Raw genomic sequence first — 27,716 nt, forward strand, 5'->3', positions numbered from 1 at the left:
AAGGATCGCGGCCGCTGAATGAGAACAATAACTAACTTTCGGCTGTCTCCTGGGCTGTCTCTGGGCGCCTTGATGCAGTATATGCATGACCTGGGAATGTGACCTTTGGATTGTGTTGTTAAGAGGAAGAAAACTAAGCTGATTGATCCAGGATATAACAGTTCATTCTTATGCCATCCGGGATGTTATTATTTTGTGGTGAGTAGATGGTACATTGTAAAATCAACGCAATGTTTACAGATGGACCGGCGTGTGGTCGCTGCAAGAAAACCTCGTGTTTGTCACAGCATAAAACACAAATTTCCCTGCTTTGTCGCTCTGCTTTAAGTTTATTTAATATGTTAAGTCTTTGATTGTGTTCTTCAACGTTTTTTATCCCGTGTATGCAGTTTATTCATATCTGTATTTATATGGGCAGGCCGTACTTTTATGTTTGCGGTTGGTTACACCTGGTGTTACGTGACGGCTAACCGTTCGAGTGTAAAATATTGGCTTTCGTTACTTTGAAGGGACTCGCGCTCTAAAGGAAAACAACTGTCTAAATGCTCGCACAAAATGGTGCAAACAACTGTAAAAGCAATGTACGCGTAAAACGACAAAGTTGTTTTTTTAAACGCATCAAATTTGTTCTTCAGATTGCTTGCGGTTTGTTCCTGGCGTATCCAATCGAACAAAATCGAACTAAAAATCGATCGAACCCAATTCGTAAAATAGCGAGCATGATCGTATAACGCGTTGTATAAGCACTAAATTTCTTCTTAGAAAATCATTTTCTAAAGTAAATTAAAAAATTGACTGTGTTCTCCATCACGATGGAGATTTTAATTTATATGGGTTATTGACCAAGTGTGAGGTAAAGGTAAAGGTAAAGCAACTTTATTTATACACGGTTTGTGTTTAAAGCTAGAAGCTTGTGGGGCCGTGTATATGAAACAAATACTGAACAAATATAATATATTAAATAAACATAACATGGTTAAAAATCCCAACTGGCGGGAGGCAGACCAGTTGGCTATTTACAGGAGGATTTGAACTCGGGACGACCAAGAACAAATCCAGATAGTGGTCAGAACTGGACTTGAACCCGGGACCTCCAGATTTCAAGTCTGGCACTCTAACCACTCGGCCACGCTGCCTCCAGGTTCTTGTGTGTGTTTTGTTGAGGTCCATAAACACGCAAATAAAAGAACAAGGCCAACATTCTGAATTCTTGACTGAACAAGCTTGGTAAATAAATGATTTGTTATGTGACTTTTTTTGAACACTCAAAAGAAGTCAGATGCATGCACATTGAATGGCGCATGCTAAAATCATTTCATTGATTTAAAAGTTTAATGAGTGACTGTCAAATTCTTGAGTGAATTGAGACGAAGTAAAACGATGGGACAACAGTGAAATTCACCTCTCTTTAACCCTCAAAAAGGAAATTGAAATGGTTTAAATTTGCGATTCAACATCGAGTCCGTATCATGTGGCTGCCAGCTTTTGATTATTGGAAGTTTTTCAGGGAACACAGCGGGCGATCCTGAGCAGTCAATGCAAGATGGCTCCATCTTGACTGCTTAGCCGTAGCCAATTATAGCATGAGATTTGCTTTATTTTGACAGATAGAGCAGTTTCAATTGCGTGTCGTAAAACCAAAACCAAAGTAATTACTCTGGCCAATCACAAAGGACACAGACAATCCAGTGAACCAATCAAAACTCGAAGCAAATACATGTAGCTGGCACAAAGCGCGGGAAAACGTGCGTGAGCGAGTCACGATTGGTTTTGGTTTTACTTGTGATTGGCTGAGAAAGTGGCACGAGATTTTTAAACCAATCACTAAGTTTAGTAATGCAAAACCAAAGCAAACGCAATTTACTTTCGACACTCAAGTGAAAACCGCTCTAATAATAGTAATTACAGTAACTATGCTGACTGAAGTCACATAGAATATCACCTGATGAATATGGCTTCAAGCTCTTTGGCTAAAATCCAACAATTTCATTACATTACATTTTGTTGTATTATTTTCCAAGGGTCGTGAATTCAAACCAAACCTCCTTCCATGTAAAGGGAAATTGATATTTTCTGGAACATTATATTGCGCATGAAGTAATCAATGTCTGTATTTCAAGATACTTAATATAATGAAATAAATCCTGATGTCTATTCTGTTTGTAATATTCAGGGTTTTGTGTGCTCATGCTGAGGATATTGGCTGTTGAAGGTAACTTCATCTTAAAAAATATTATTTTCAATGATCTTAAACTTAATTTCCTTAGTATAACATCCTCTATAGTGGAGTACTGTGCCAACCCCCATTTACTGTAAGCTATATTGGATCCTGATAATTCAACACTCAATAACTTGAGCAACGCACTAACTCAAACCTTTTTCGATTCCCCTTCAGGTCATTTTCTTAGTAATTTTACCCTTGATAACTCAGGAACCCCAGTAATTGGACCTTTTTTGATTTTCCTTGAAGGTTCGAGTCAGGGGGGGGGGGGTGGAAAGCAACTTCCCATACATTCTCTTATATGAAATCTGAGCGATGCTCTCACAACTTGCAAAGCAATCATCAGGGCGATAGTCAGCGGATGTCTCTAAGGCGCATGAGCAGCTCCTTTCTTTGTGAACTTGCCAAAACAATAACAACATGGGACCAGTGAGAGAGTTCGATTTTTTTATATATATGTAGTAATAAAAAATACTTTCTAAGTTTTGTCTTTAAAGCAGCGAAAATTTCTCTGGAAAGGTTCTTGGTGTCAATATGTGGTGTTTGTTATGAAATAAAACCATCACGGGTCGGAATGGTAATGAAAACGTGGTGATCGAATATTTCTGCGCTGGTCGGAGCTATTTTTCTTGCTCTATTGTTTCGAGGTTGTTTGTTGACTTGGTCTTTCTTTGTTTTACTTCATTTACAATCCCCATGTGGGCCAGTTGAAAATCGTGGTACAAACATTTGCATTTCAGCACTGAAAAGTAGAGCATCCGTCCCAGAACACGGAGGGTCGTGGGTTCAAATCCCATTTGGAACTTGAAATTTTTTTTCCAAGTTTTTCAGTTAATGCAAAAATTTATCATGAAAAGTGGCACGGCATCACATAATTCTGCGTTCTTAAAACTACACGACGATGACAAAATTTTCGGATAAACACGCTGCTTTTAGATTTTTAGTTAAGAGAATTGAATTCCTTTATAATAAGTGATTCCACTGCATAGCAGCTTCCATTTCCCGGGAAAAGATTGCCTGTTGCATCATCGTCCAAAAACCGCTGACTACATCGTGAATTGATCGCTTTGCAAGTTGTGAGAGCATCGCTACTCGGTCCCAGACCTCGTTTCTTCCTCCCCCCCCCCCCCCCCTGGTTCGAGTTATTGGGATTCAGCTGTGTTAGTAAGATATAACAGGGTTGCAGTTGGCGTAGAAAAACAAAAATCAAGTTAGCAAAATCAACGAAATTTTTGCTGAGAAATCCAAGAATTAATTTGAAGTATTAAAGTTTCAGGTGAATGAGATATTTGCAGGTGGCAAAAGTCACATCTCACCTACAAAAAGCAAAACCCTGTATGATTGTTAGGTGCTTAATTTTAGCAGTCTCAGATCAGGTCTGAAATGGGAGGCACGGTGGCCTAATGGTTAGTGCCCTAGACTCTAGATCAAGTGGTCCAGGTTCGAGCCCTGACCGGGGCACTGCATTGTGTTCTAATGAGGCCTTGCCAGGGTAAATTCCAACAAGCGACATGGCCCAAAATTAGCGACAGCACTGTGACATAAAATTAAATTGTGACAAACGACAACCCTTTTGGAAAAACGTAAATTTCGACAAGGACAAGTAGTTTTCCTTTAACTTTACTACTGACAGTGATGTGAAGTTTGATAAAACAGCGACACAGCGCATTTTTAAATTTAGACAAGTGACAGGGGAACCCCCCATGGCAGGGCCTCTCTAATGGGCAAGACACTTAAATTTCATAGTGCCTCTCTCCCCTCAGGTGTATAAATGGATATTTACCCGGGTAAGCCAATTTAGTGCTTGGGGTAACCCTGCAATGGTCTAGTGTCCCATCCGAGGGAGAGTAAAATACTCCTAGTTTCTTCATGTTACCAAAAACAGGAAAAGTTCTGGCCTGATGGAACAATAGGCCTGAACACAGACTTTATCTTTTTTTAAAGATCTGAAATAAAAGGAAATTGGAAAATAATGATTTTGACATTGAGGACAGGACATCCTAATACTCAGGAGTTTTTTGTTTTTTTGAGTGTTCTGTTCTTGGGAAAGACTGTCACTTTACTCTCATCCACAGTCCCTCTCTCCACCCATGTGTATAAATGGGTACTGGTGAATAAATGCTGGGGAAGGGTGGGTGGGGGTAAGGGGTAGGGGTAAGACCTGAGATGGACAGTTATTTGTGGGTGACTCTACAAACAGCATTTGATTGTTCACTTCTTTTTGGCACCGGTTGGGTGGGTTTTTAAGTGTCTATAAAAGTTTACATTGCACTGACCTACATGTACAGGAGCAATGCAAGCTGTGTGTCTTAGAGAGGTGTCTGATTTTAAGAGAGTTTAACAGGCCTTATTCGTATTCCTCGGTATTGGACTGGAACTACAATCCACGTCGTATTTGATGAGACACACTACCCTCTTTCCCCCCTCCAATGTTGATACGAGTCAAAACGTACTCAATACCAGCTTATTGACAGGTCTAAAAAAAATTAAAGCAACATTGACAGGGGGAGAGGGAAGACACGACTTGTGCTAACTGAAATTGAACACAGGTTCAAGTGTCCCATCAAAATATGACGGGGATTGTAGCTTGCAATGGAAGCTCATGCGGGGGAATATTATTAAAAACAGCTTCATGTCATTTGCATTTGAAAATATTACCCGCATTAGCCTCCATTGCAAGCTAGTTCCAGTCCAATACCGAGAATACGAATAAGGCCTATTACAGACAAACAAGTAAAATTCTGCCACGTTTAGCCAGCTTACCATGCCTGCCTTAGGGAGGTGACCAGTTAACAGTGGTGTCCACTTAGAGAAAGTTGACTGTATTTCTGTCAGTTTGTTTTTAATGTGAGATTATCTTCAAAAGAGAAATGGGCTTTTAAAAGAGACATGGCCCCTGAAATGTTTTTGTGCCAAGCAGAAATGAAAGCAAACTGAATCTCCACTAGGTCTAAAATAGGATATGGTGAATGATATATTTAAGGGCTGGGGGAAATTAGCCATACACCTCCACGGAAAGTACCGATAATTACTCCCTCCTCCAGAGGGGATTGCCTATAATTTTATATGCTATGTATATGGGTATGTACAGCTGAATCGGGTCCTATTTTGACCATCCAGGGCTTTGATGTGGTTGAATTTGGAAACGTTTTGACCTTTGGGTCTTAGATGGGGTTGCTGATTCGGAAAAAAACTTGTCAAATTTATATCTTTATACTACTTATCTAAATCAGGTCAATAAACCGTCATGTTGAAATGTGCGATAACAGTAGCATTTTTTATTTATGTTGAGAAAATTTATATAAAAACCCTTTTCACTTCCAGGCTTTGATGGTGTGTACATTTTAAGTCTTTAGCCTGAGATCAGGTGGCAAATTTGAGGTTTTCGGGTCTGACACGGGGTGGGGGCTGTTAGACCCCAGCGGAGCACTCCCACATTATCTTTTCCAAGTATACCCCCAGGGCGCCCTCCCCCTCCTTGGGAATATAAACGTAAGCAATAAGTCGCTTTCAACTCGAATTATTGACACGAAGTAGGGTTTGCTTTGACCCCAGCGGATCACCCCCACATTATATTTTCTAAGTACCCCCTCGGGCGCCCTCCCACCCATTCGGGATTATAAACGTAGGCAATGAGTCGCTTTCTACTCGAATAGACAGTTAGGTTACTCAACGCTAATTAATGGTAATTAAGAAATATTTATCTTGGACTGAATACTATAATAGGATTATCAAAACAATCAAGATTGTAAGTAACCCTGTACTAAATACACAAAAACGTGTTTATAGCTGGATACAGTGGAAGTATACTTAACAAAATTAATGTGACACTGGTTAATCAAAGAAGCATTGCTTACTTTACTTAATGGGAAAATAAATGTTCACTTTGAGGGTCACTTATTGTGAAAAGTTCAGACAGTCTTTACAAAGTATCGCGTCATATCTTGAGTGAGCAACAGTCAAGCTTATCGAAAGATAATTGAGTTTATGCACTTTTAATCCGGTAGCTGTTTATTTTCTAATTAATAAGATAGTCATATCTGAAACAGTAAACATCATAGGTTTACTTACGGGCAATCGTCAGCATTATGTATCCGTGTTTGCACCGCGAAAGATATCCTTACTCAAATGATAACTTGAAAAATACGTAAAATTTTGAGGAAACAATATTTCTTAATAAGAAAGGGAGGATAAGAATTTTTTCATCGCACAATGTCGATACGTGACTTGAATGGAAGCTAATTATCTTCCTGGCATCCCGCAATTGCGATTTCCCGTTTGAGCAGCGGACCGTATTAAATCGCTTTAAGAGATCACGCAATTGAAGTTGCTGCATATAATAACAAGAAACACAAGAAACAATTGCGAAACATCCCTCGACACAGTGTTGCGACCAGATAAGTCACTTTTTACAGTTTCTTATGGAGCTAAAGCGTCGTCAATCAGATTTAACCGATACTTCCAAAAGGGCTCTTGCTACAAACCGAGGGAAATCAGAAACGTTGAAATCTACGTATGAAACACTTGAAAGCGAGTACAAGGCAAAGCGCAGTAATCTTAACGCCGAGCAAGCACGATTCGTTCGTCTTATGAAGACCAAACTTCCAGCTATCAAAGTGTCTAAGGATGAAAGTACCGAATCTACCAGTCCTCGACTCTTAACACCACCGAATTCTCCGCTCGTCGAAAGACAAAAGTCAGTGCTGCCTGCTTTAATCGGATCTCCGCACACGCGAAGAAGATCAAAGTCGTTCTCAGATTTGTCAGAAGCGTTTGGTTTACACGAGGAAGGAACGCCAGGAAGGATTTCAAGACAGAAGTCGTGTGAACAGATAGGAAGTTACGAGCAAGAAAAGTTAACGGAGAAAGGATCAAACTTTAACAGTGCTAGACCAAGAAGTCTGTCGGCTATAAACCCGCCATCGGCGAGCTTCCATGCGGAAAGTCGTAGTAGCGATAAAGAAAAAAAGATGTTTGAGAATGGAAGTTACAAACATTCGCCCACTTTTTGCACGGAAGCAGCTAGAAAACAGTCTTCGCCAGCCAAGCTCTTTCCAATAGACGTGGATCGTATTCATGAAACCCGCAAGTTAACAAGTAAAAAGCCTTTTGGCAAACAATTAGAAGACGTTAAAGATTTGAGATATTTAAGAACTGGAAAGTATACAACAAGCGAGGCGTTGGCTGCTGAATCAAATATCAAACTGGCGCAGTATTGACCGAACTATCTATATCTACCCCGTAGTAAGTCAATGTTTTCGTGAGCCGGTTGTTGTGATTAGATTATTTTAACGTTCGTGATGATACTTAAATGTAGTTTATTGGCTTGTGCTCACTCAATTGGAAAATTAATTGTCGATGATACGACAGGAATAAACTTTTATTGAGCGTCGCCATGTTGTCATAGCTACCATCTCTGTTGCTAATTCAGTTTGTAATTCTTGAAATAAAACCCTCGTTTTCGTGTCATCAGCTAGCTAGCTAGAGACAGTATAAACAAACAAGTCTGGTATATAAGATACATTCAGTTGGAATTGTTGAAAGTTTTAGTCGAAGTAAATTTCAATTGTCAATGGTTTAGTTTACAATTGTGTCCGGTGATAAGACTACTCTAAGAAACTGCGAATGACTGCTGGCGAAAGAGAAATGAGTGTTTTTTATACAACTAATTTTAGTGCGGTTAATTTACCGTTATTAACTTTGTGCAATCAAAAGTAAACATTAAATTCAACATTCAAGACGGTGCATGTGTAATATTCTATTAATTTTCTTGTGAGATCTACATTCCAACACCAAATTGGTCAACTTTGAGACTGGCTGATATCTTATTCGCTGTAATCTTCGGCTGCACTCTTTGTAAGAAGCTCTTTATGCAAAGAAAATTTCCAAGCCAAGACTTAGCTAAGAGCATTTCTATTTCATTTCTTCCACTCGTTTCTGCATCGCAATCGAGCTCTAAATACGGTACTCCACTACTCCTTTCTAAAATGTAAATTAAGTACCAACAAAGATTTCTGTTGCATTCAGATAAACATTTTCTTTGTTTAAAAACAGTAAACCTGTTAAAACAACTTTAAAACTTAGGAACATGCTTTCTCAAACTCATTGTCTGATTTATCAAGTTAAAACAGAAATCTTAACCGTGAAGCAGTCTTTGATACCCGGTCATAATAAGCATAGATTTTTATGATTTCATTTCTCCGTTTACTCCATGGTTTTTGTTTCGATTGAGATAGTAAATCAAACACTCGAAGCAGTGTTTCATAGGCTATCCAAACATCTCGAATTTCGTCAAAAATACTCCGCTGCGCGTCGTATTTTCAACTCTCTTCTCGGTGTTTGGATATCCCGATGAAACACTTTTTCTTGTGTTTGATATATAACAAGAACGTCTCAGGCTCAAATCGTGAAAAATAAGAACATTCCGTCTCAGCTCAGCCTCGCCTCGAAAATAAGACGTTCTCAGTAGATTAAAATACCCCAAGTGTTGCAAGTTGTGTGTTTCACTTTACCAGCAGTTTTAGATATCTGCATACCCTATTGATAACAGGATTACTTTGTAGGCAAGAGGTCACCTGAACAACTCTGGGACTGTGTGCCGTGCTTAGTTAAATTCCTGTACGGAAAACTGAGATCATTTTGCTAAAAATAAAGCCTTTTTTCGGCTCGTTTTCTCGTTAGCCGCTTACACCTTGATATCAGAGCAAACCGATTCTGTATTATACTGTTCTTTTATCGCTAGCTGGGAGAATTCAAGGAAATTTCCTTCTAGTGAGCATTCCCTTACTCAGAGTGACGTGTATTCCCCTTATCAGATCAACGAAGGGAAACGAAATGCTGAACACGTTTTGGGAGGAGGGGGTGGGGAGAAGTGGGCGGCGAGGGGTGGGCGGTGACGTATATTCCACCATCAGATTTACGAATTGAAACTAGATGCTGACCACATTTTGGGAGAAAGGGGTGGGGAGAGGTGAGCGGGGAGGGGGTGGAGAGGAGTTGGCGGTCTGTGGGGAAATCGAAAGATGCCACAGAGCTACCTTATTCTTAAAATTTTCGCGCGTACGTAATTTCGCGAGTATTTTCGCGATTACAAGAAAAATTAGAACGTAAGTGTATTAAATTTCGCGATTTTGTCAGTGTTGATCAGTCGTTAAAGACTAAGGAACTACTGGGAATATACAAAGGTCTGGCTTCGATATGGCTCAATGTAACTACAAGGAACCTGCAAACAGAAACTTTGGTGACTGTACTAAAAATGTTTTGGCCAATTTGTAAGCTGAAGAAAACAGTAATAGGGGAAGGGTGATAGTCGAAAAAAGACGAAAAGATACTTTCAATGGTAGAAAGTTGAAGTTTCAAACATTTTAAGTTTGTATTAACTTTTGATTTACAATGTGGTATTGATTTTCGAGTGTGTAAATCTCGCGCCGCGCTTTTTTTTTCGCGCGTTATTTTGAAATCGCGAAAATTAGTACTCGCACAAATTACTAAGAATAAGGTAAGTCATAAGTATCGGAATGAGTGTGAATTTAAATGAATGAATGTATGTTTGTATTTTGCAGCCTGCAGTGCCAATCAGCAATCATCAGTCACATTAACAGAGACTAGCGGTACAATTTGGAACATAATGGAATGGCTTCCAGTCAATGCAAAGTGCCAGTGGATCTTGACTGCCCCTGTGGGGCAGGTTTTTAGAATTGATCTCCGGGCCTTGTTTCGGTCTAAGCCCTGCAGCGGTGATGAATATCTAAGGCTCTACGATGGGTCCAGCACCGCAAGTAATCTAATATCTGAAACTATATGCAACGATGGCGTGATTGCCTCGTATTTTTATTCAAGTGGCCGTAGTTTGTTATTGGAGCTAAAGACAGGACCAATTGTTAATACCACAAGGATGAGTGCGAACTATCAAGCACATGTTAAACAAGGTAAATATAACCTCAGATTTTCTGTCAGTCACGGCGGAGGGAGGGGTGTTTGAAAAAAGGGGTGCTCGACCCTTACCACTTTCTAAAACTACTACTACAGACGCTGACCTTTTCACCCTTCCCTCTTCCAATCCCACTGAAAATTACACTCCACTGCCCTCATTAGAGGACGGATTCATTATGATAACGTCGTTTTCTTTGCTAATAAACATTTCTAAGGGATGGGCATTAATTTTTGGGGGGTGAGGGGTTAAAAATATTAGACAAACGTTTGCAGGGCCTAGAAAGACAAAATAAACTGTTTGCAAACACAATATGTTTAACTAAAAGTAGTCTTTAATTCAAAAAAATGTTTTTAGAGGGGCATAAACTAAAAAAAAGTTTGCAAAGGAAATGTTTTCAGACACCCCCCCCCCCCCCCTCCGAGAAAATAATGATTCTTTCCTATTAAAGCGCTATGCGTGTATGTCACTTTTCAGAATGTTCTTCAAACAGCACCTTGGTTGCTCCTAAGTCGCCAACAGAACACAACTTTTCCAGCCCTTACTATCCTAACGGCAATCGCAGGAACACGACTTGCGGATGGTACATCACTGCACCCGAGAATCACGTTGTTATGCTACAGCTTACACTGCAATTAAACGAGCGGTATGAAACAGACAATGACAAGGTGGAGGTGTTCGATGTGGACGGCTCTGAGCTCACTCCGATTGCCATTCCTGAAAGTAATGGCCGGAAAATTTTTTCCAAGTTCCGGTCTGTCTATGTTGTGTTCAAGAGCGATGATGTAGCGGAGTTTAATAATAGGAACGGGATATCTGTGAAGTACTCAGCCATCGAGACAGGTAATACTCTCATGGGGTGTGGAGAGGGATAGGGGGATAGTCTGCTGCCGTTTATGCGTCAAGTACAAGGACGGATCAAACTTTATGGGTTCTTTTAAGGCAGATAATCCGTCTCGTGTCTGTCAATTTTTTATTTTCTTTTTACGCGGATACATGTATGCATTATCAGGTGCACTAGAAAACCATGTTCAAATTCGTGCAAATGGATTGCTTGTCTTGATTTCTCACGATTTGATTAGTCACGATGTTGATGATTTACGATTTGTGGTTGATTTCTTGCAGTTCGTGAACACATTGGATTCTATAATGTTTAACGCTGGAAATTTCAATGCAAAAACTAAACGTTTAAGCAGTGCTGCCTTCATCAGTAGTATCAGTAGTGTCACTTTACTACTAATGAAGGCAGCACTGCCGAAACGTTTAGTTTTTGCATTGAATTTTCCAGCGTTAAACTTTACAGAATCCAATGTGTTCATTTTCATATTTGTCTTGCAGTGCGTTCCTGTTCCTCTTCAAATTCCAAAGAGGAGAATAACAATATCCTGTTTAAAGATCCCTCCGGTACAATAAAAACCCCTGGGTACCCTAACAGTTACCCCGGTAATTTAATCACCGAGTGCCACTGGAAGATAATAGTACCCAAGGGAAACGTTGTGCGAATAGAGTTCTCGTCCTTCCGACTGTACGAACGCGTCCGAATATTCGATTTCGAGGATGAGGATGATAGTGCTGTTATCACAGATAGCATAAATGGATTGAAGCCTCGATCTGTAGAACAGTCAGGTAGAAAACCCTCGTTCTATTTCTTCTCCACGGGAAACGAGCTGAGCATCAAAATTAAAAGCAAAGCGGGAAATACTGGTCCAGGATTCACTGCAAACTACGCCTCAGTACCCACAGGTGAGAAGCATGTTGCAATCAATCAATCAATCAATCAATCAATCAATCAATCAATCAATCAATCAATCAATCAATCAATCAATCAATCAATCAATCAATCAATCAATCAATCAATCAATCAATCAATCAATCAATCAATCAATCAATCAATCAATCAATCAATCAATCAATCAATCAATCAATCAATCAATCAATCAATCAATCAATCAATCAATCAATCAATCAATCAATCAATCAATCAATCAATCAATCAATCAATCAATCAATCAATCAATCAATCAATCAATCAATCAATCAATCAATCAATCAATCAATCAATCAATCAATCAATCAATCAATCAATCAATCAATCAATCAATCAATCAATCAATCAATCAATCAAAAAATCAATCAATCAATCAATCAATCAATCAATCAATCAATCAATCAATCAATCAATCAATCAATCAATCAATCAATCAATCAATCAATCAATCAATCACGATCGATCAAGATCGGGGAATCGAATGCTTGAAATAAAAGAAATAAACTTTTAATAAAAATAGTAGTAATGTGACGGATTACCTTCGGCGGTATGGGACACTTGCCCAATGCAGACTTTTGCGCGGAGCTCCCCATTTAGAGCGGAGCCCCATAACCTTAGAAAATCCACAGAAATAGGAAAACCATGCATTTGATTTTGCATGGTCATCGTGGCTTGCGGCATGGATCGCAGGCGCGTGCGCTCTCCGTCCGTTTGACGTCGCTCTACATAGCGGCCAGAAATAGGTCAACGTGAAGGTTAATTTGAGCTAACATCTTTGATTCTAGGCTTCCATTTTATGGTCAATTGACAGCTGTCAATACAAGGTATCCACTGAACAGTATCACATGTCAATATCGCGGACTCAGGTTCAGAACTCATCGAGATCACGTGTTTTGGCAAAGTAAATAACCAAGGAGCTCCGCTTTAAGGCTTGGCTAAATCTATTTAATATAAATGCATAATTTAGCTACTCCATATTGTTCTTTTAGCCTTGTCGGGAGCTTGTGACCTGGAAAAGAATTCGAAAGTGCACATGTCTGGTGAAGGAAGGAGCTTTTCATCCCCAGGATATCCCTCATACCCGGGGAAAGGATCCTGCACGTGGAACATCACCGTGCCCCTCGGGCATTTTATTAAGCTAACCTTTTGGAATATTGAACAGTGTTCTCAGAACTATGTAAAGGTCTTTGATGTGACAAATTCTACACGCGTTCTCCTCGGAAAGTTCTGTAGCAAGTACACAAAGGAAGTGGTTTACTCACAAGGGAACAATGTACTTGTAAAGTTTACTGTTAAGCAACACCTATCACGAACAGGCGGCTTTTTCGCTACATACGAATCCATTAAAGCAATCCCAGCAGAATACTCTTGTAAAGCTGGGCGTATTACATTGACAGAGACAAGTGGTGAATTCGCCAGTTATAGTTATCCGCTGCCTTACTCTAACGATGTCAAATGTAGGTGGCACATTGAAGCTCCGGTTGGCAATGTGGTTCAGTTAACATTTCAATCATTTGATTTGCAACCATCTCAAGATTGTGAAGCTGACTTTGTGGAGATTAAGCATGGATCGTATTCTTGGCCTGCTGTTATAGGAAAATTCTGTGGCTCTTCAAGTCCCGGGTTCATTCAGGTAAACGATTCAAACGTGTACGTGGAATTTAAGACGGACAGCTCAGGAAAATATCCCGGATTTCATGCAAGCTACAAAATACTTCCTGACAGTAAGTTGAATGGCTTTGTTTTCCTATTCTTCCATGCCCTTCCTTGCCCTGCTCTGCCCTGCCGTGCGCTCTCCTCTCCTCTCCTCTCCTCTCCTCTCCTCTCCTCTCCTCTCCTCTCCTCTCCTCTCCTCTCCTCTCCTCTCCTCTCCTCTCCTCTCCTCTCCTCTCCTCTCCTCTCCTCTCCTCTCCTCTCCTCTCCTCTCCTCTCCTTAACGTTTCCCAAAAATTTTCACTGCGTGTTTTACAGCCTTTGAGTGCGGTAGAGTTTACCAAATTTCGATGATTGCTTTCATTTTACCTAAACGCTCAACTAACTGTTTTGTGACTTGAAATTTATATCTTTGCCCGTTTTTAACTGATTTTAAGTTTTGTAGCATGTTCCGATCTTTTCTTTAGGAACGTTCCTCTAATATAATTTGTTCCTCATATTTGTGTTCCTGTTAACCTTAAGAGGACCAGCTTTTTATAAAGTTAGGAACAAAACGTTCACCCTAAGATAAAACAGGAACATTTCGTTCCGAGTTCCCAAACTGTTGATGGAACATATTGTTCCCAAATTGATAATTTAGGACTGCTTTGTTCCGAGTTCCTATCTGTAAATGGGACGCGTTGTTCCCAAATTGATAATTTAGGACCGTTTTGTTCCGAGTTCCTATCTGTAAATGGGACGCGTTGTTCCCAAATTGATAATTTAGGACCGTTTTGTTCCGAGTTCTTAACTGTGAATGGAACGATTTGTTCCCAAATTGATAATTTAGGACCGTTTTGTTCCGAGTTCCTGTTTGTAAATGGAACGTATTGTTCCTAAACTGCTCATTTAGGAACAAATTCAGGACTCTTTGGTTCCGAATTCCTTGCGCTTACTTGACCATTTTGTTCCTAAATTATATTGTCCATTGAAATGAAGAAAAACAATGGGGCGCGCATAGACCTGCTTGGGCAAGCTGAGCACAATCTTGGGTGTCATGAATTTTGCACAATAGTAATGAGGGCAGGCAAGAAGAGGCACGCCTTGCCAAGTTTAAACACGAATGAAGTTCCTTAAGGTGTAATCGGTGCGTCGTATTTTTTTGGAAAAGAAATTCAGTTCTAGGAGATTGTGTTGACCATTTTACCTTGATGATAAAATGAGCAAGAAGTGTAAAATCAATTGGTCAAATATCGATGGAGCATCGCCCAAACCAAAACGGCTTCACCTGGAAAAGAATGAAACCGACCGATTGTATCATTGCCCAATACAAGTGTGTGACCATGATGGCTTTCAAAGCCAGAGAGGGTGCAGAAAACATGTGAATACCAAGCACAGTTGGTTCTTTTACTTTGACGAGAAACCTGATCTGGGAATACTCGCTGCATACGAAAGAGAAGGCGCCAGTGATGTTAAATCGAGTGAAATCACAGTACAAACTGCCAGAGTTTTGCCTTCATTTTCAGTTTCCAGCAAAATTGGCGAATCGTTTGTGAAGTGGTTGACGGGAAGTGGTGGGGGTTGCAAGAAAGATCGTGTAGCCCAGCAGATAGTCAAGAGGTGTTTCAAATTTCTCAAATTTTGCTGCGAAGATGAAGAGGAATTGAGTTTTGAAGTGCTGGATTTTAGCCTGTGTTCGCATAGTTTGTTGTTCAAGTTTATCGACTACTTGCAAGATGAATGCAAACTCGGACACGGTGGCCGATTGGGCTACATTGATGCGATTTCCGAATTAATCGACTTCAGAAAGATAAATGGCGCATCAGACACAGTTCTTCGAAATTTGTCCTCAACGGAGCTGTACCTCAAACGAGCGCGCAAAACCGTGGCAAAGATGATGAGATTGCAGTGGACACAAGATCTAGACATTGAGACTTTGGATGCTAGAGGGCACTGGGCAACCATGGAAGAACTGTTAGAAGTGGTGACATTTCATTTGCCTCGTTACGAAAACACGGTAAAGACTTGCAAAACTATTCCGGGTCAAGTGAATCCTTTGGACCTAACATTTGCCACGAAATTTGTCGCCGTGTATTTATTCATAAAGGTGAAGGGATCTCGCCCTATGACTTATCAGTACTTGACGGTGGACATGGTTAAAACAGCTAAGGCGAACGGAGGATTCATTGACCAGAAAAAGTTCAAAACGGCCAGCAAGTATGGATTTGACTCATTAATTTTGACTGATGCAAGCATGCGGGTGCTGGAAAGCTACATCAATTTCGTAAGGCCATTACTCAAACCCCAGTGCGACTTCGTACTTGTCACTAGAAACGGAGGCCAGCATAGCAAATTGGGCGACGTCATGAGTAAATTGGTGTTCGATGCAATCGGGAAGTATATTCATCCAACGCGCTATCGTCAAATTGTCGAAACGCAAAGCCTCAATCTACTCACAAGCACGGAGCAACAAATTTTGTCAGAAGACCAAAAACACAGTTCTGCCGTTGCAAAAGTTCACTATCAAAAGCAGAGATCGCGCGAAGTTGCTGTGAAAGCTCACGAGTGTCTGCAAAAGCTACAAGGAACGAAAGGCTCAGATTTGGATAAGGAAGTGCACACGAGGTTTAGCGCTACAACTTCAACAATTTCAGAATCTGTCGGAACAACAGAATCAATGAGCGCCTCTCCTGAAAGGGACTCCCCTCCCAAAAAACAATTGCAAATTCAACGAAATCATCGCCGGGTGTTGAAATTCACGGAAGAAGAGGACAATTTTCTCAAGAAAGGTTTAAAAAGATACGGGTTTGGACAGTGGACGGCAATTTTGAGAGATCCCGATTTCAAATTTCAAGACGGAAGAACGGCGGACTCTCTAAAGAAAAGGGCCGGAATGAAAATGTCGCTGGTTTGAAAAAGATACTGGAAAAGTGTGGACACTGACTTTCAATGCAAAGAATGGGTGTAAGCAGAGTTTGTTGTACACAAAAGAGACAAAACTAAATTGCTTTATTGTAAATTCATCTTCCTGTCTCGAGATGACAGCATAACTCGACCAAAAAAGTTATTATTTAATTATGGAATTAGGTAATACACTCTTTGAATATCACTCTTTCTATTCGATTGCCTGAGTTTACAGTGCTTGCAAAAATTACAAACTTTTGTTTATAATCAATTGATATCGGGTGCAGGATTCACATTATTACTGCACGTGTGAATGAACACCAACGCTAATTTCTCTTGCTTTCTTTTTGAATGTAGAATTCTTTAGGAACATTAATACTCACACTATTACATTTGCAAATTTAAACACAGCAATAGAAAAAAAACACTAGCCGCAGATCAGTGTCCGAACAAGAAAACGTTCAATCTACGCTTGCGACTGGAAAATAGCAGTTATTTTCTTTTGCTTCTTTGATTTTGCCTGACTCTGGGCACGCGGTCTCTTTGATGACTTTGCTGGTTTGCACGCCATCACTGGAGACAATGGACAGGGACTTTCAAAGTCGCTGCGCGGGATGTAGGTGGGGGTCTTTGGCGGAATCAGCCAACCGTCTTCTTGGTCGTCTTCGTCTGAGCTCCTGCTTCTGGCAGGCAGATTTGCTGGACGCTGGCTGGGTGGGAAGACTCTAACTGGCAGCGGAGAGAACAGGTCTCTTATCAAATTCACGCAAGAACGGTCTACCAGCTCGTTGCTAAGGCAGAGCCTCTTGCGTTCTGCCAGGGCAGCCGGTAGTTTCAGCGTTCCGTGACGCTCGTGATAACAGCGCAGTTTTTCGCAATTGATTTCCAGGAGACTTTGCATCACTCTTCGTTCTTCTTCGTCTCTTGGATCTTCCATTCTTTCGCTTTGCTCAGCCATTTCCTTCTCCATAGTTAAAAGCCACGGCTTCCCAAATGCTGTACTGATCTTTTCCTGTTCCTGATCTTCTTGGAAGGCAGCGAGGTCCCTTCGAATCGGTGTGGGCAACGGCTCGTTATGGTCGTGCGGGAGCAACGACACGTGCTCCACGGACACTCCCCTCGTTTGTAAGAAGTGTTGCCTCTTCTTATAGCACGTTTCTTCAACCCTTTTCTGCCTTTCCTTTTCAGAGAGATGGCTTTCTAACATGTGGCTCAGTTGACGGTGACGTAGAGAGCCAGGTGAGCATTGTGCCAGCCTAGCTTTCAAGGTCGTCAGGGTCTCGTCTTCATCGGAATTGCCGACATCTTCAATGGCGTCCCCTTCAAAGCTTTCTTCTCGGGATTGCGGTTCTGCCAGAAGGCCGCCACTCTGTTCTCGACTACATTCGCCCTGAGCGGTTTCGTCGACTTCTTCGTCTATTAAAGAAACGCTCAAAATGTTGCGCAACTCCTCCTCAGGCATACCACTTTCGTGCACAGTGGGCATTGTACTGGCCTGACTGCTCGGGCTGTCTCCTACGATATTGTGCGCCCACACAATGCAATCCATAGCATGTTTCCTCAGCCACTTGTTTGCTTCTGGTTCGACACGAGGAAGACTCTTGAAGTGGAACTTGCGCAGGCGTTTGTCCATAGCTTCATTGTGAGCTGCACCAAAATCCATTTCCACCTGGCAAGTTATGCACATGGTCGCAGTGCAATGGAAACCTTGAGCCTTTTTCCACTTCGCGTCGTGCGACGTGAAGCCCCCTTGACATATGATTTTCCAGTCATCTATGTCGAGCAGTGTGGCAAATGCCTCGTCGAGGAAGATAACCTCTGTCAGGTTGTCGATCATGGCCTTGTTGAAACTCTTTTGCTTCGTGACGCGAGCAATTCGGCTTAGGGGAATGATCTGAAAAACAGGTGAAAAGAGGCTGGTCTTTCCGCTGTCAGCTGAGCCAATGGCACACAGCACAGGCTGTTTGTGTTCTTTGGGACGGAACAACGCCAGGAAATCTGCACAGAACTGCCGAATTTCATCTTCTGTTAGGCTGTTCCTTAGGATTGCCTCAAAATATCTTGGCTCCGGGTCCTTGAGTCGGTCGTAGTCCACAAACGCGCGTGGAGTTGTGAGACCCTTCTGTTGAAACGAGCCAAAACAAAAGCACATCAGACAGTGCTACAGATCGTAAAGATTTGGTTTGAAAATTTGATTGTATCTTCTTAATTAAATGTTAAAACAGTCCAGTGTATTCTTCTCACCTGAGATTCTGAGATAATCCCTTGGACAAACGACCCAGAGGAAAAGCTCCAAAACCACCCGTCTTGTACTTCGATCAGGTCTCTGTCAATCTTAATTTGGCGTATGAAAGAGCTTTCTGGCTCGCTTAGTATGGGCAGAACACGTTGAATATGCTGGACCAGACGGTCTTTGAACGCTTCGTTTCCCATTAGGCTGTGGAGGAACGTTTTCATGGTACACAGATACTGGAACGTGAACTGCGATTTGGCCGCCAGTTTGTACACCTCGCCGCGATAAACAGCATACTGCAGCTTTTTCATCACAATTTGTATATCGTTGCACAGGACTGTTACTGGACAGGATAGTGGTTTGTGCGGCGGATCTGGTAGTGCTGTCTGCGATGTACTTTGCAGGTTGTTATCAAATCCAAAGGTGTCTAACACGAGACCAGCTCGGCGTAATTCCGAAACGGATGCTGCCATCATCGTTTGAAAACTCTCAAGAACGACACGAAGGCGAACGACATTTTCCGTCGGCGCTGACTCTTGGGATTCTTCGTGGAAGTCACCAAGAAGCTCCCCTTGTAGAGCCCTGTTAATCAAAACAAAAGGTTTTGCTTACGTAAGGCAATGCAATATCTCCCTGGTATTACTTTGTGAAAGTAAACTGCTGAAATCAAACTCGCGATGTTTTGAAAATGAGAAGATAAAAATTGATCAATTATCGATAATCGAATAACAGTTTCTTTGCACCGGGCAATGAAGCATGATTACTTTGATTTTTCAATGATGAATAGCATTTTTTACCTTTCGGACTGTTTATGTTTGTTTATTATATATTTACTTTCATTAATGTGCAATTTAGCAGAAATTCAAAGAATAGAAATCGGTCAAAGTTATCTACTCACCCGAGGCAATGCTGGTACGATGACTCCACTAGTTGCATTAAGCAGAGGTTTTTGTGGTCCTTAAACACTTGACACAGCTGATTCAGGTCATGACAGCAGTTTTTCTTTCGTGACGCCCTTGATGCATAATATTCCAAACCGCAACTTGCGACAGCTCTTTGGATTGTAAGTGCATTAATGACCGAGCCATTGTTTGTTTGGCAAGCCACCCAGTAAGATATGGCTGGGAATGTTTGCTTTCCCGGTGATGAAAGCTGGGACGCATTGACGGGCGATTCGTCATTCGATTCGTCACTCTCTCTGGTCTCCTGCAATTGTGGCCTTTTTCGCTTCTTGCTGTCCAATGTTGACGTACTTATCGCCGAAAAAAAGAAGCAAATTTCCGCCAATTTTGACAAGGCTAAATCGCATTCGTCGCGTTTCTCGCATATCCAGTTCCATGCTCTTTCTATTTCGGCGTCGCTAACCCGCCACACGCACTTAAAAGCAACAACCGAACACAGCTTTTCGACCCTCGCAACTATCTCGCACTCCGCCTTATCTCGTATTGCCTTACTGTTTAACTGAGAGCAAGGCTTGCTCATCTTGCCACATGAACATGAGCATGAACTGAGCCGTTTGAAGTTCTGTCTACCATTAAATACTGTTCCGTCACAAGCATGAACCAATTGTCATTCTCAAACCAGCCGGAGGGAATAGCAGAGCGAATCACAGGTGAAAGATTGAGAACTCCATTTGATCACCGCCAATAGCTTTGCAATATTCTTTTTCTCTAAATTCTTTCGTTGAGCTCAAAAACAAATAATGGCTTTCACCTAAACACACCACAATACAAATCTCCAAAACAAGTTAATGCTTTAATACATTTGATGAAGAAAAGATTACATAAGCGTTATGTAACCTATCAATAACTTTGATATCTCTGACAAATTAGTTCCTCTTGAAAATAATAACGGAAAAAAGGTGCTAACTTAAACAAATGTATTCATGCGTATGTGATGCGATGAATAATAATAAGTTGATGAAGTGAATGTTACTCTGTTGTTGGCGTGTATACTGGGTATGGCGTATACTACGGATATGGCCAGAGTTGATTAACAAATTCACTCAAACCCGCTATATACGCTTAAACCGGTATATACGCCAACAACAGAGAAAGATCATTGCAACAACTCATTAGCATGCAGTAGGCACATTTCACTCTGTACACGGCGTGTTTACCGGGTTTAGCGTATTAAGCGTATATGAGATGAATTAATTAACATCAACAATAACAACTACTATACTACTACTACTACTACTACTACTACTACTACTACTACTACTACTACTACTACTACTAGTAATAATAATAATAATAATAATAATAATAATATAAATATAATTAATTAATTAATTTATTTATTTATTACTATTATTATTATTATTATTATTATTATTATCATTACTAATAGTAGTAGTAGTAGTAGTAGTAGTAGTAGTAGTAGTTATTGTTGATGTTAATTAATTCATCTCATATACGCTTAATACGCTAAACCCGGTAAACACGCCGTGTACAGAGTGAAATGTGCCTACTGCATGCTAATGAGTTGTTGCAATGATCTTTCTCTGTTGTTGGCGTATATACCAGTTTAAGCGTATATAGCGGGTTTGAGTGAATTTGTTTATTAACTCTTGCCATATCCGTAGTATACGCCATACCCAGTATACACGCCAACAACAGAGTAACTTTCACTTCATCAACTTACCTTTCATTTTTACTGTAAGTATCTTATGATACTTACAGATCAAAACGTGATAGGGAACAGAAATTTTGGGAAACGATCCTCTCCTCTCCTCTCCTCTCCTCTCCTCTCCTCTCCTCTCCTCTCCTCTCCTCTCCTCTCCTCTCCTCTCCTCTCCTCTCCTCTCCTCTCCTCTCCTCTCCTCTCCTCTCCTCTCCTCTCCTCTCCTCTCCTCTCCTCTCCTCTCCTCTCCTCTCCTCTCCTACCCTCAGGCTACCCATAATAAAAACAAAGGCCTATTGGAAGGCACACTATGTCCGCTGGTAACTTTATTAGAAACTGAATTTCATATCAATTTTCTATTTCAGCGACCATGGGACCCTGTAAAAACCCAGGTCAGAACAACCTTATACCTCTGACTGGCGCTTCAGGGACACTTTTCTCCCCGCTGTATCCACGTAAATTTAAGGAGAGCATCACATGCACCTGGGTGATTACTGTTCCTGACGGACACTTTGTGAGGTTGAGAATAAAGGCCTTCGATTTTGGCCTGTGTGAAAAGTCTTCTCTTAAAATCCGTGATGGTCAAAGTTCATCGAGTACTTTGCTAAAATCCTTCTGCTTTTATACGTTCGAGAAGTCGCTGTTTTCCAGCAGTCGCCATCTTTGGGTTCAATACAGGGCTCAAGATCCTGTCGGTGGAGACATGTTCTATGCTGTGTTTGAGGCGGTTAAACAATGTAAGGTTGAAATTTCCTGCCCAAGTTGTACTTAAGTTTTAAACTTGCGTCATGCTGAGCTGTTAACCTAGCCGTAAAAAAGGGGGAGGGGGCTAGTAGGAGTGAAAACGGAGGAGGCGGGGGTGGGGTGGGGGTGCTACACAGGCCACTGTAAACCTAAGGTAGTGTTTGTAGGTAAAACGCCAAAAGATGCAATGGTGAAAGGTTGGCTTATCGTCGGCTTATCTAGTTCCTAGGCACTCTCTTTCTCTTGCGGACGAGTGCGAAGTACATAGAAGGAGTTAGCAAATTTCGCGCTTAATCGAATGAGTGGAAGGGAATGCCTCGGTACAAGACTGTGAAAAACAACTCGGTTAAAATTGCTGACAGTTAATGGCATTCTGCCGGATTTGACTGATTTCAAATTTGGAAAATTTATAGTAGTCATTTGATGAAAAAATACTCCACGATGCTGATGGGGCATACGAAAACTTTCATTAGAGATGCCATATTTGTGAACGGATGGACTGACGAACGTACGAACGAACGAACAATCCATCGATCGGACGGACGAATAAACCAACAAACAAACGAGCGAACGAAAGAACGAACGAACGAACAATTGATTGAGCGGATGCACGGACGAACGGACAGACAAACGTTCGAACGTTCGAATAAATGGTCGGACGAAAGATTAAAGGTTCGTTAATGTCCCATGCTGGTGACAAACTGGATATAGTTATTTACTACAGTGTAACCGTAACCCTGCGATGAACTAGCATCCCATCCAGGGTGGGGGGGGGGGGATGCTCCTAGTCGCTTCATGCTACTGAATTTGGGACAAGTTTGTAAGCTTAACATCTACCATTCTTGTATTATCAAGATAATTTCTTTTGGCGTGGACAAGTAACGCTATAAATATAATTTATATTATTTGCAGTACCAGCTCCGTTCGCCTGCACTGAGCAAACCAAATACAGAAAATTAGAGTCGGAGACTGGAACCTTGGCCAGTTACAACTATCCTTTGTCATATGATGATTCTTTGGAGTGTGTTTGGTTTATCTATACTGACACTGATCAAAAAATTGAGCTGTCGTTCGATTTCTTTAATCTGTCCGACTCCACTGACTGTAGTGAAGATTATGTGGAGGTGCGCAATGGCCAGTGGGATACTAGTGATCTTGCAGGGAAGTTTTGTGGATCAGAGAAACCTTCATCAATAACCTCAGATGACTGGGAGATGCGTGTAGCGTTCAAATCTAGTGGCAAGAACAAATATCCCGGATTCAAGGCAACCTACAAAACGAAGAGTGAGTACAAGTGATAGTTTATAATGGAAAACGTTTAAGGCGGAATCCATCATGAAATTTTGGCGACACTAAATTGGGACTAAATTAAAATCACTAAATTAAAATGTCTTCAAATACAGATTTTCATGAAATTTTAGAAAATTAAGTGACTTATATCCCAAAATTTACAAAAAATCTCCAAATTAAAGTGTCGCTAAATACGGATTTTTCAAAATCGCTAAATTCACGTGTCGCCAAAATTTCATGTAATAAGGTAGTTGGACTAAAATCGAGTACCAGAATAATTTAAATCCTACTCGCTATTGCGTTATTTTCTCCCCCATCCGTGATAACACCAACAACAATTTCTTATCCGAACCTGAGAAAATGAATTTCAAAGTTCACAAAAACGTTGTAAACTATAGGTAAAATCTCACGTTTTGCTATTTTGTAAAATCGTCTTTTAAGCGTTTCAATAGCACTTTTTATTTAGTGAAATTATTTTTTTTGATTAGATATTTAAAACAGTAACACAGAAATTTGCAAAAAGATGTAAATAATTTTGGTACATAATTTTGTCCAATTAACACCCGAAGTCCTGGCGGATTCCGTCTTAAATTTTGGGGGGAATGGAGATTCACATTAACGAAATAAAAATAAACAGGGATACGGGAATAGATTTTTGGGCTGGGATGGGGTGCCAAGTTTGAGATGAAGAAAACAACTTAGTCGTTGAAATGGTAGGAGTATGAAGAACCTAGACTTGCCACGAGTCGACTCTTTTGAGCGACGGGTAAGTGACGAAGTCGTGAAAAGCGGAACTAATTACCGGAAACGGGCTTTTAGAAAGTCTTTGAAGAACCCAGCGAAACACCCCCAACAGAAATGTTATGGGGTGCCCCCTCTATCTCAGGGTTTCCCATACATTTCGTATAGTAATACAGGATCATTTGTGTTATTTTTTTAATGATTAGTCTTTGATAAGTTCCTTAAAGTCATGACCCGTACGTTCCCTTTTGTGTCAATACTTTATGTAACAACCCGCGAGTAAGAACCTGTTACGCTAAAATTTGCCAGTGGCAAATTTGAGCGTAAATTGTAGCCTATATTTTTGAGTAAGACACCCTCTTTAAAATAAGAAATAAGATAAGTCGACATTCTAGATCATCTTTGGAGACACCTAGGAGCTTTATCACTCCAGTTGCAATGTAAATGCCGATGTTAAAAATCATAAAATATAATCATTAATACAATCACATAAAATAAATAAAATGGTATGGCAATATAAGGAAAAGGCTGAATACCACAAAAAATTATATAAGCAATAATGTAAATAGTTCTTTAGAAAATAAGAACCTATTAAGAACCTAAATAGCGTACAGTAAATTTGTGCTAATCACCGTTTATTTAAGAACCTGTTCAAGCTAACTTGGAGAAATGCAGATTCTTACTCTCGTTAGACTGTCCACAGTCCCTTTTTTTAACGCAAAAAAAGCGAGAGAATCGGCGAACGCGAAGCGCGAGGAAGGGGGTGGTGGCGGACGCGAGCCAAGCGAGCGAAAGAAAAATATTCTCTCTTTTTTTTTTTCGCTCCCACCCCCACCCCCTCGCGCCTCCCGTTTTGCGCTTGCATCCAGTTCTCTCGCCGTTCTTTTTCCGCGCTCATCGATCGAAAAAATACGAAAAAGAGGGCTGTGAACAGTCTACTTACTCGCGGTTTTTACTGTATCCTAGGAAGATGGAAGATGTTGATTACTGTAAGAAATGTCGAAACAGCTTTCGGATTTTTTATTATTATTATTTTCCTTTAGACACAGTTGGAGCGATTTTGAAAATCGTAGGAATTGTTGTTGGCGCTCTCTCTGCTGTGTGTGCGATGATTGGAGCGTGTTGTAAGTACGGCTCATGTTGCAAGGATGACGAGCCACAGATTGTTCAAGGATCGTTTCGTGACGAGGCAGAAGGTGTTCCCCTGCAGGAAGAAGCCACTTCAAAGGTCTAGCGGCGTGGACAACGTCACAGCGGCAATTTAGTGTGTCACGCTGTTGATTTATATTTGTAAACGTTATTTAGGATGTCACACCCTTGAACCAAGCTTTTATAATAGAAGATTATTAGAAACGTTATAGGTTAGGGGGGAGTGCGCCAAATACAAAAAAAATCGTGTAAGGGAAATATTAACTGAAAAGAAAAATGAAATCATGCACAGCAGTTCGAGGAAAAATATTCATGCATCGACCATCACAGCTATTTTTTCAGCCATCAACAGGAAAAAATCGTTCAGAATAATTGACCAGTCCAAAACAAAAACTCCTACACAGCCAGTGGAGGAAAACAATTCATACGAGCTGAACCCCCCTCCCCGCCCATAACTTTTCTAATAGTCCCACCCTAATTACAGTTAATTCTCAGTTAACGGGCACCTCTATAAGAAGGATAAATGGTGTTGGTTCCTGTCGTTTTTCAATCATTTTGCTATACTTAAACTCCCTATAGGAAGGAGACCCCTGGGATGAACAGTTGGGGCCGGTCCCCGACGGTCTTAGAGAGAGTTGATAATACTTGGGTTCACACGCACTTGGCCACAACCGTTATTTATAGGGTGACATGCTCTTCGTTACAGGCGTCTCCTGGTATGTCACGTGCTATTTAGGGTGTCACTCTGTTGGTCACAGGCGTTATTTTAGTTGTCACGGTCTTGGTCCCTGGCGGAATTTGGGATGTCACGCGCTTGGTCACAGGTGCTTTTTAGGGTGTCACGCGATCTTGATCACAGCCACTATTTTAGTTGTCACGGTCTTGATCACAGGCGCAATTTGGAATGTCACGCGCTTGGTCACAGGCGCTATTAAGGATTTCACACGATCTTTATCACAGGCACTATTTTAGTTGTCACGGTCTTGATCACAGGCGTTATTTGGAATGTCACGCACTTGGTCACATCCGTTGCGTAAGTTGTCTCGTTCATAACCTAACATGTCCCCTCTTTTTTTTTCTCCGGCCTCTTTAAATGTAACGCCGCGTGACAATCCTAATAACGCCAACGAATTCATGGTATATAGTATTAGCTAGAAGTCCAGTGTTTATGATGCGATAGTGTGGTTTCATTGATTTGAAGTCAGATTACAGCATAGCTCGTTGTGTTTCATTTCAAGACATTAAGTCCTTTAATTTTATGATGAAACGTTTAGTTATTTTTAAATTGGGGTCTTATTGCCAACTGAACGTAACACTGGCTAGTTGACTGTTACGTTTTAGCGTAATAGCAAGAGACTCTACGGTGCAAGTTAACTTCTTCGATTTATAAGCTGCTACAAGATTTTTGAAATATCCAAAACGTTCCAGAACAATAGAAATTAATATATAAAAGTATCAAGAGGCACTGATTCTGTTTCTTTTCTTCATTTAATTTTGTCAATCATTTTATCCCATTTTAGTTTTTAATTTTTAGTTTTACTATTTGCCCTTTTTATCCACTCGTTGCTTTGGTAAGAGAGGCGCGGTGGCCATATGGTTAGTGCGCGCGGGATCAAGCCCTGGCCGGGGTCATTGTGTTGTGTTCTTGGGCAAGACACTTTACTCTCATAGTGCCTCTCTCCACCCAGGTGTATGAAATGGGTACTGATGAATTAAATGCCTCCGATGGTTCTCATAGTCGCTCTTTTTTACGTAAATCTTATAAGGATACCGGACGGCTTTTTGCTTTGTTGTTTGTTCATATAGGCCATTTTACAGTTGTCTGCTCAGTGACCTGGCCTTTGAATGGAAGTGAGGCTGGAGGTGACCTTGTTTTGATACAGACCTCACTGCTTTTGTTGTGTTAATCATGTTGTTCTGATGTTAACTAGTTTGCATTTACATAATAAAGCAGAAAGGTTTGTATCAATGCAAGGTCACCTCCAGCCTCACTACCATTCAAAGGCCTGGTCACTTGGCAGGCAACTGTAAAATGGACTATTGTACGATTATCATTAGTTCTTTTAATTGTTTTGAGGTGAAAAGGGCCACCATGTTACTACAGCTGAAGAAATGTTGGTTGTTGTTTTTTGTTCATGTGGATCGGGACGAAGTCAAACGCTACTAAAAAAAATAAATGAATAAACGAGGTCAGAGTTTCTACCTGAACCGAACAAGCCTAGTCAATAGAATTTGTATTTGTAATTTGCACTGATATTACAATTTTGCACCCTTGTTACGCACTTTTGCACTCGTGTTACACGAAAGCTGCACACCTTCATAAGCCAATCAGAATTAAGTATTTTTTCGTGTATATTATTAGAACCGAAATATTACGTTTACTTGCTTTTCGTTTGTCTGTTTCTTCTTCTTGCTTAAACTTATATTTATGTTTGCAGCGAAACAAAAGAACTAACCAAAGCCGAAATCTGTTATTGGA

The 27,716-nt window shown here is 40.8% G+C and overlaps 3 protein-coding genes across 3 annotated transcripts; 2 read left to right on the forward strand and 1 right to left on the reverse strand.

The window, feature by feature from the left end:
• The first annotated feature begins 40 nt into the window (after nucleotides 1-40).
• LOC144654304 (cubilin-like) lies at nucleotides 41-27,033 on the forward strand. Its single transcript, XM_078514405.1, has 9 exons — nucleotides 41-198; nucleotides 2,174-2,212; nucleotides 9,784-10,149; nucleotides 10,629-10,994; nucleotides 11,490-11,894; nucleotides 12,909-13,643; nucleotides 21,679-22,050; nucleotides 22,970-23,341; nucleotides 25,132-27,033. Exons 1-9 carry the CDS (start codon nucleotides 171-173, stop codon nucleotides 25,320-25,322), a joined length of 2,874 nt encoding a protein of 957 aa, XP_078370531.1. The 5' UTR covers nucleotides 41-170; the 3' UTR covers nucleotides 25,323-27,033.
• LOC144653658 (uncharacterized) lies at nucleotides 14,423-16,601 on the forward strand. The gene has a single exon (XM_078513711.1). The coding sequence runs from the start codon at nucleotides 14,771-14,773 to the stop codon at nucleotides 16,463-16,465; it is 1,695 nt and encodes a 564-aa protein (XP_078369837.1). The 5' UTR covers nucleotides 14,423-14,770; the 3' UTR covers nucleotides 16,466-16,601.
• On the reverse strand, nucleotides 16,461-20,493 carry LOC144653657 (uncharacterized). Its single transcript, XM_078513710.1, has 3 exons — nucleotides 19,587-20,493; nucleotides 18,700-19,270; nucleotides 16,461-18,577 (listed from the first exon to the last, which is right to left on the reverse strand). Exons 1-3 carry the CDS (start codon nucleotides 20,168-20,170, stop codon nucleotides 16,922-16,924), a joined length of 2,811 nt encoding a protein of 936 aa, XP_078369836.1. The 5' UTR covers nucleotides 20,171-20,493; the 3' UTR covers nucleotides 16,461-16,921.
• Nucleotides 27,034-27,716: the final 683 nt, after the last annotated feature.

This window comes from Oculina patagonica, chromosome 5 (genome assembly GCF_052425735.1).
Source record: "Oculina patagonica isolate OP01 chromosome 5, crgOcupat, whole genome shotgun sequence".
NCBI classification, from domain to species: Eukaryota; Metazoa; Cnidaria; class Anthozoa; order Scleractinia; family Oculinidae; genus Oculina; species Oculina patagonica.

Bases quoted from the DNA above. Each gene is read 5' to 3' on its own strand.
- LOC144654304 (XM_078514405.1), top strand. From the start codon at position 171: ATGCCATCCGGGATGTTATTATTTTGTG. The intron at 10,150-10,628 runs GTAAATATAACC...GTCACTTTTCAG, and splicing joins TCAAGCACATGTTAAACAAG to AATGTTCTTCAAACAGCACC. The intron at 23,342-25,131 runs GTGAGTACAAGT...ATTTTCCTTTAG, and splicing joins GGCAACCTACAAAACGAAGA to ACACAGTTGGAGCGATTTTG.
- LOC144653658 (XM_078513711.1), top strand. From the start codon at position 14,771: ATGAGCAAGAAGTGTAAAATCAATTGGTCAAATATCGATGGAGCATCG.
- LOC144653657 (XM_078513710.1), bottom strand. From the start codon at position 20,170: ATGAGCAAGCCTTGCTCTCAGTTAAACAGTAAGGCAATACGAGATAAG. The intron at 19,271-19,586 runs GTGAGTAGATAA...TTTGATTAACAG, and splicing joins TCGTACCAGCATTGCCTCGG to GGCTCTACAAGGGGAGCTTC. The intron at 18,578-18,699 runs GTGAGAAGAATA...TCGTTTCAACAG, and splicing joins GGATTATCTCAGAATCTCAG to AAGGGTCTCACAACTCCACG.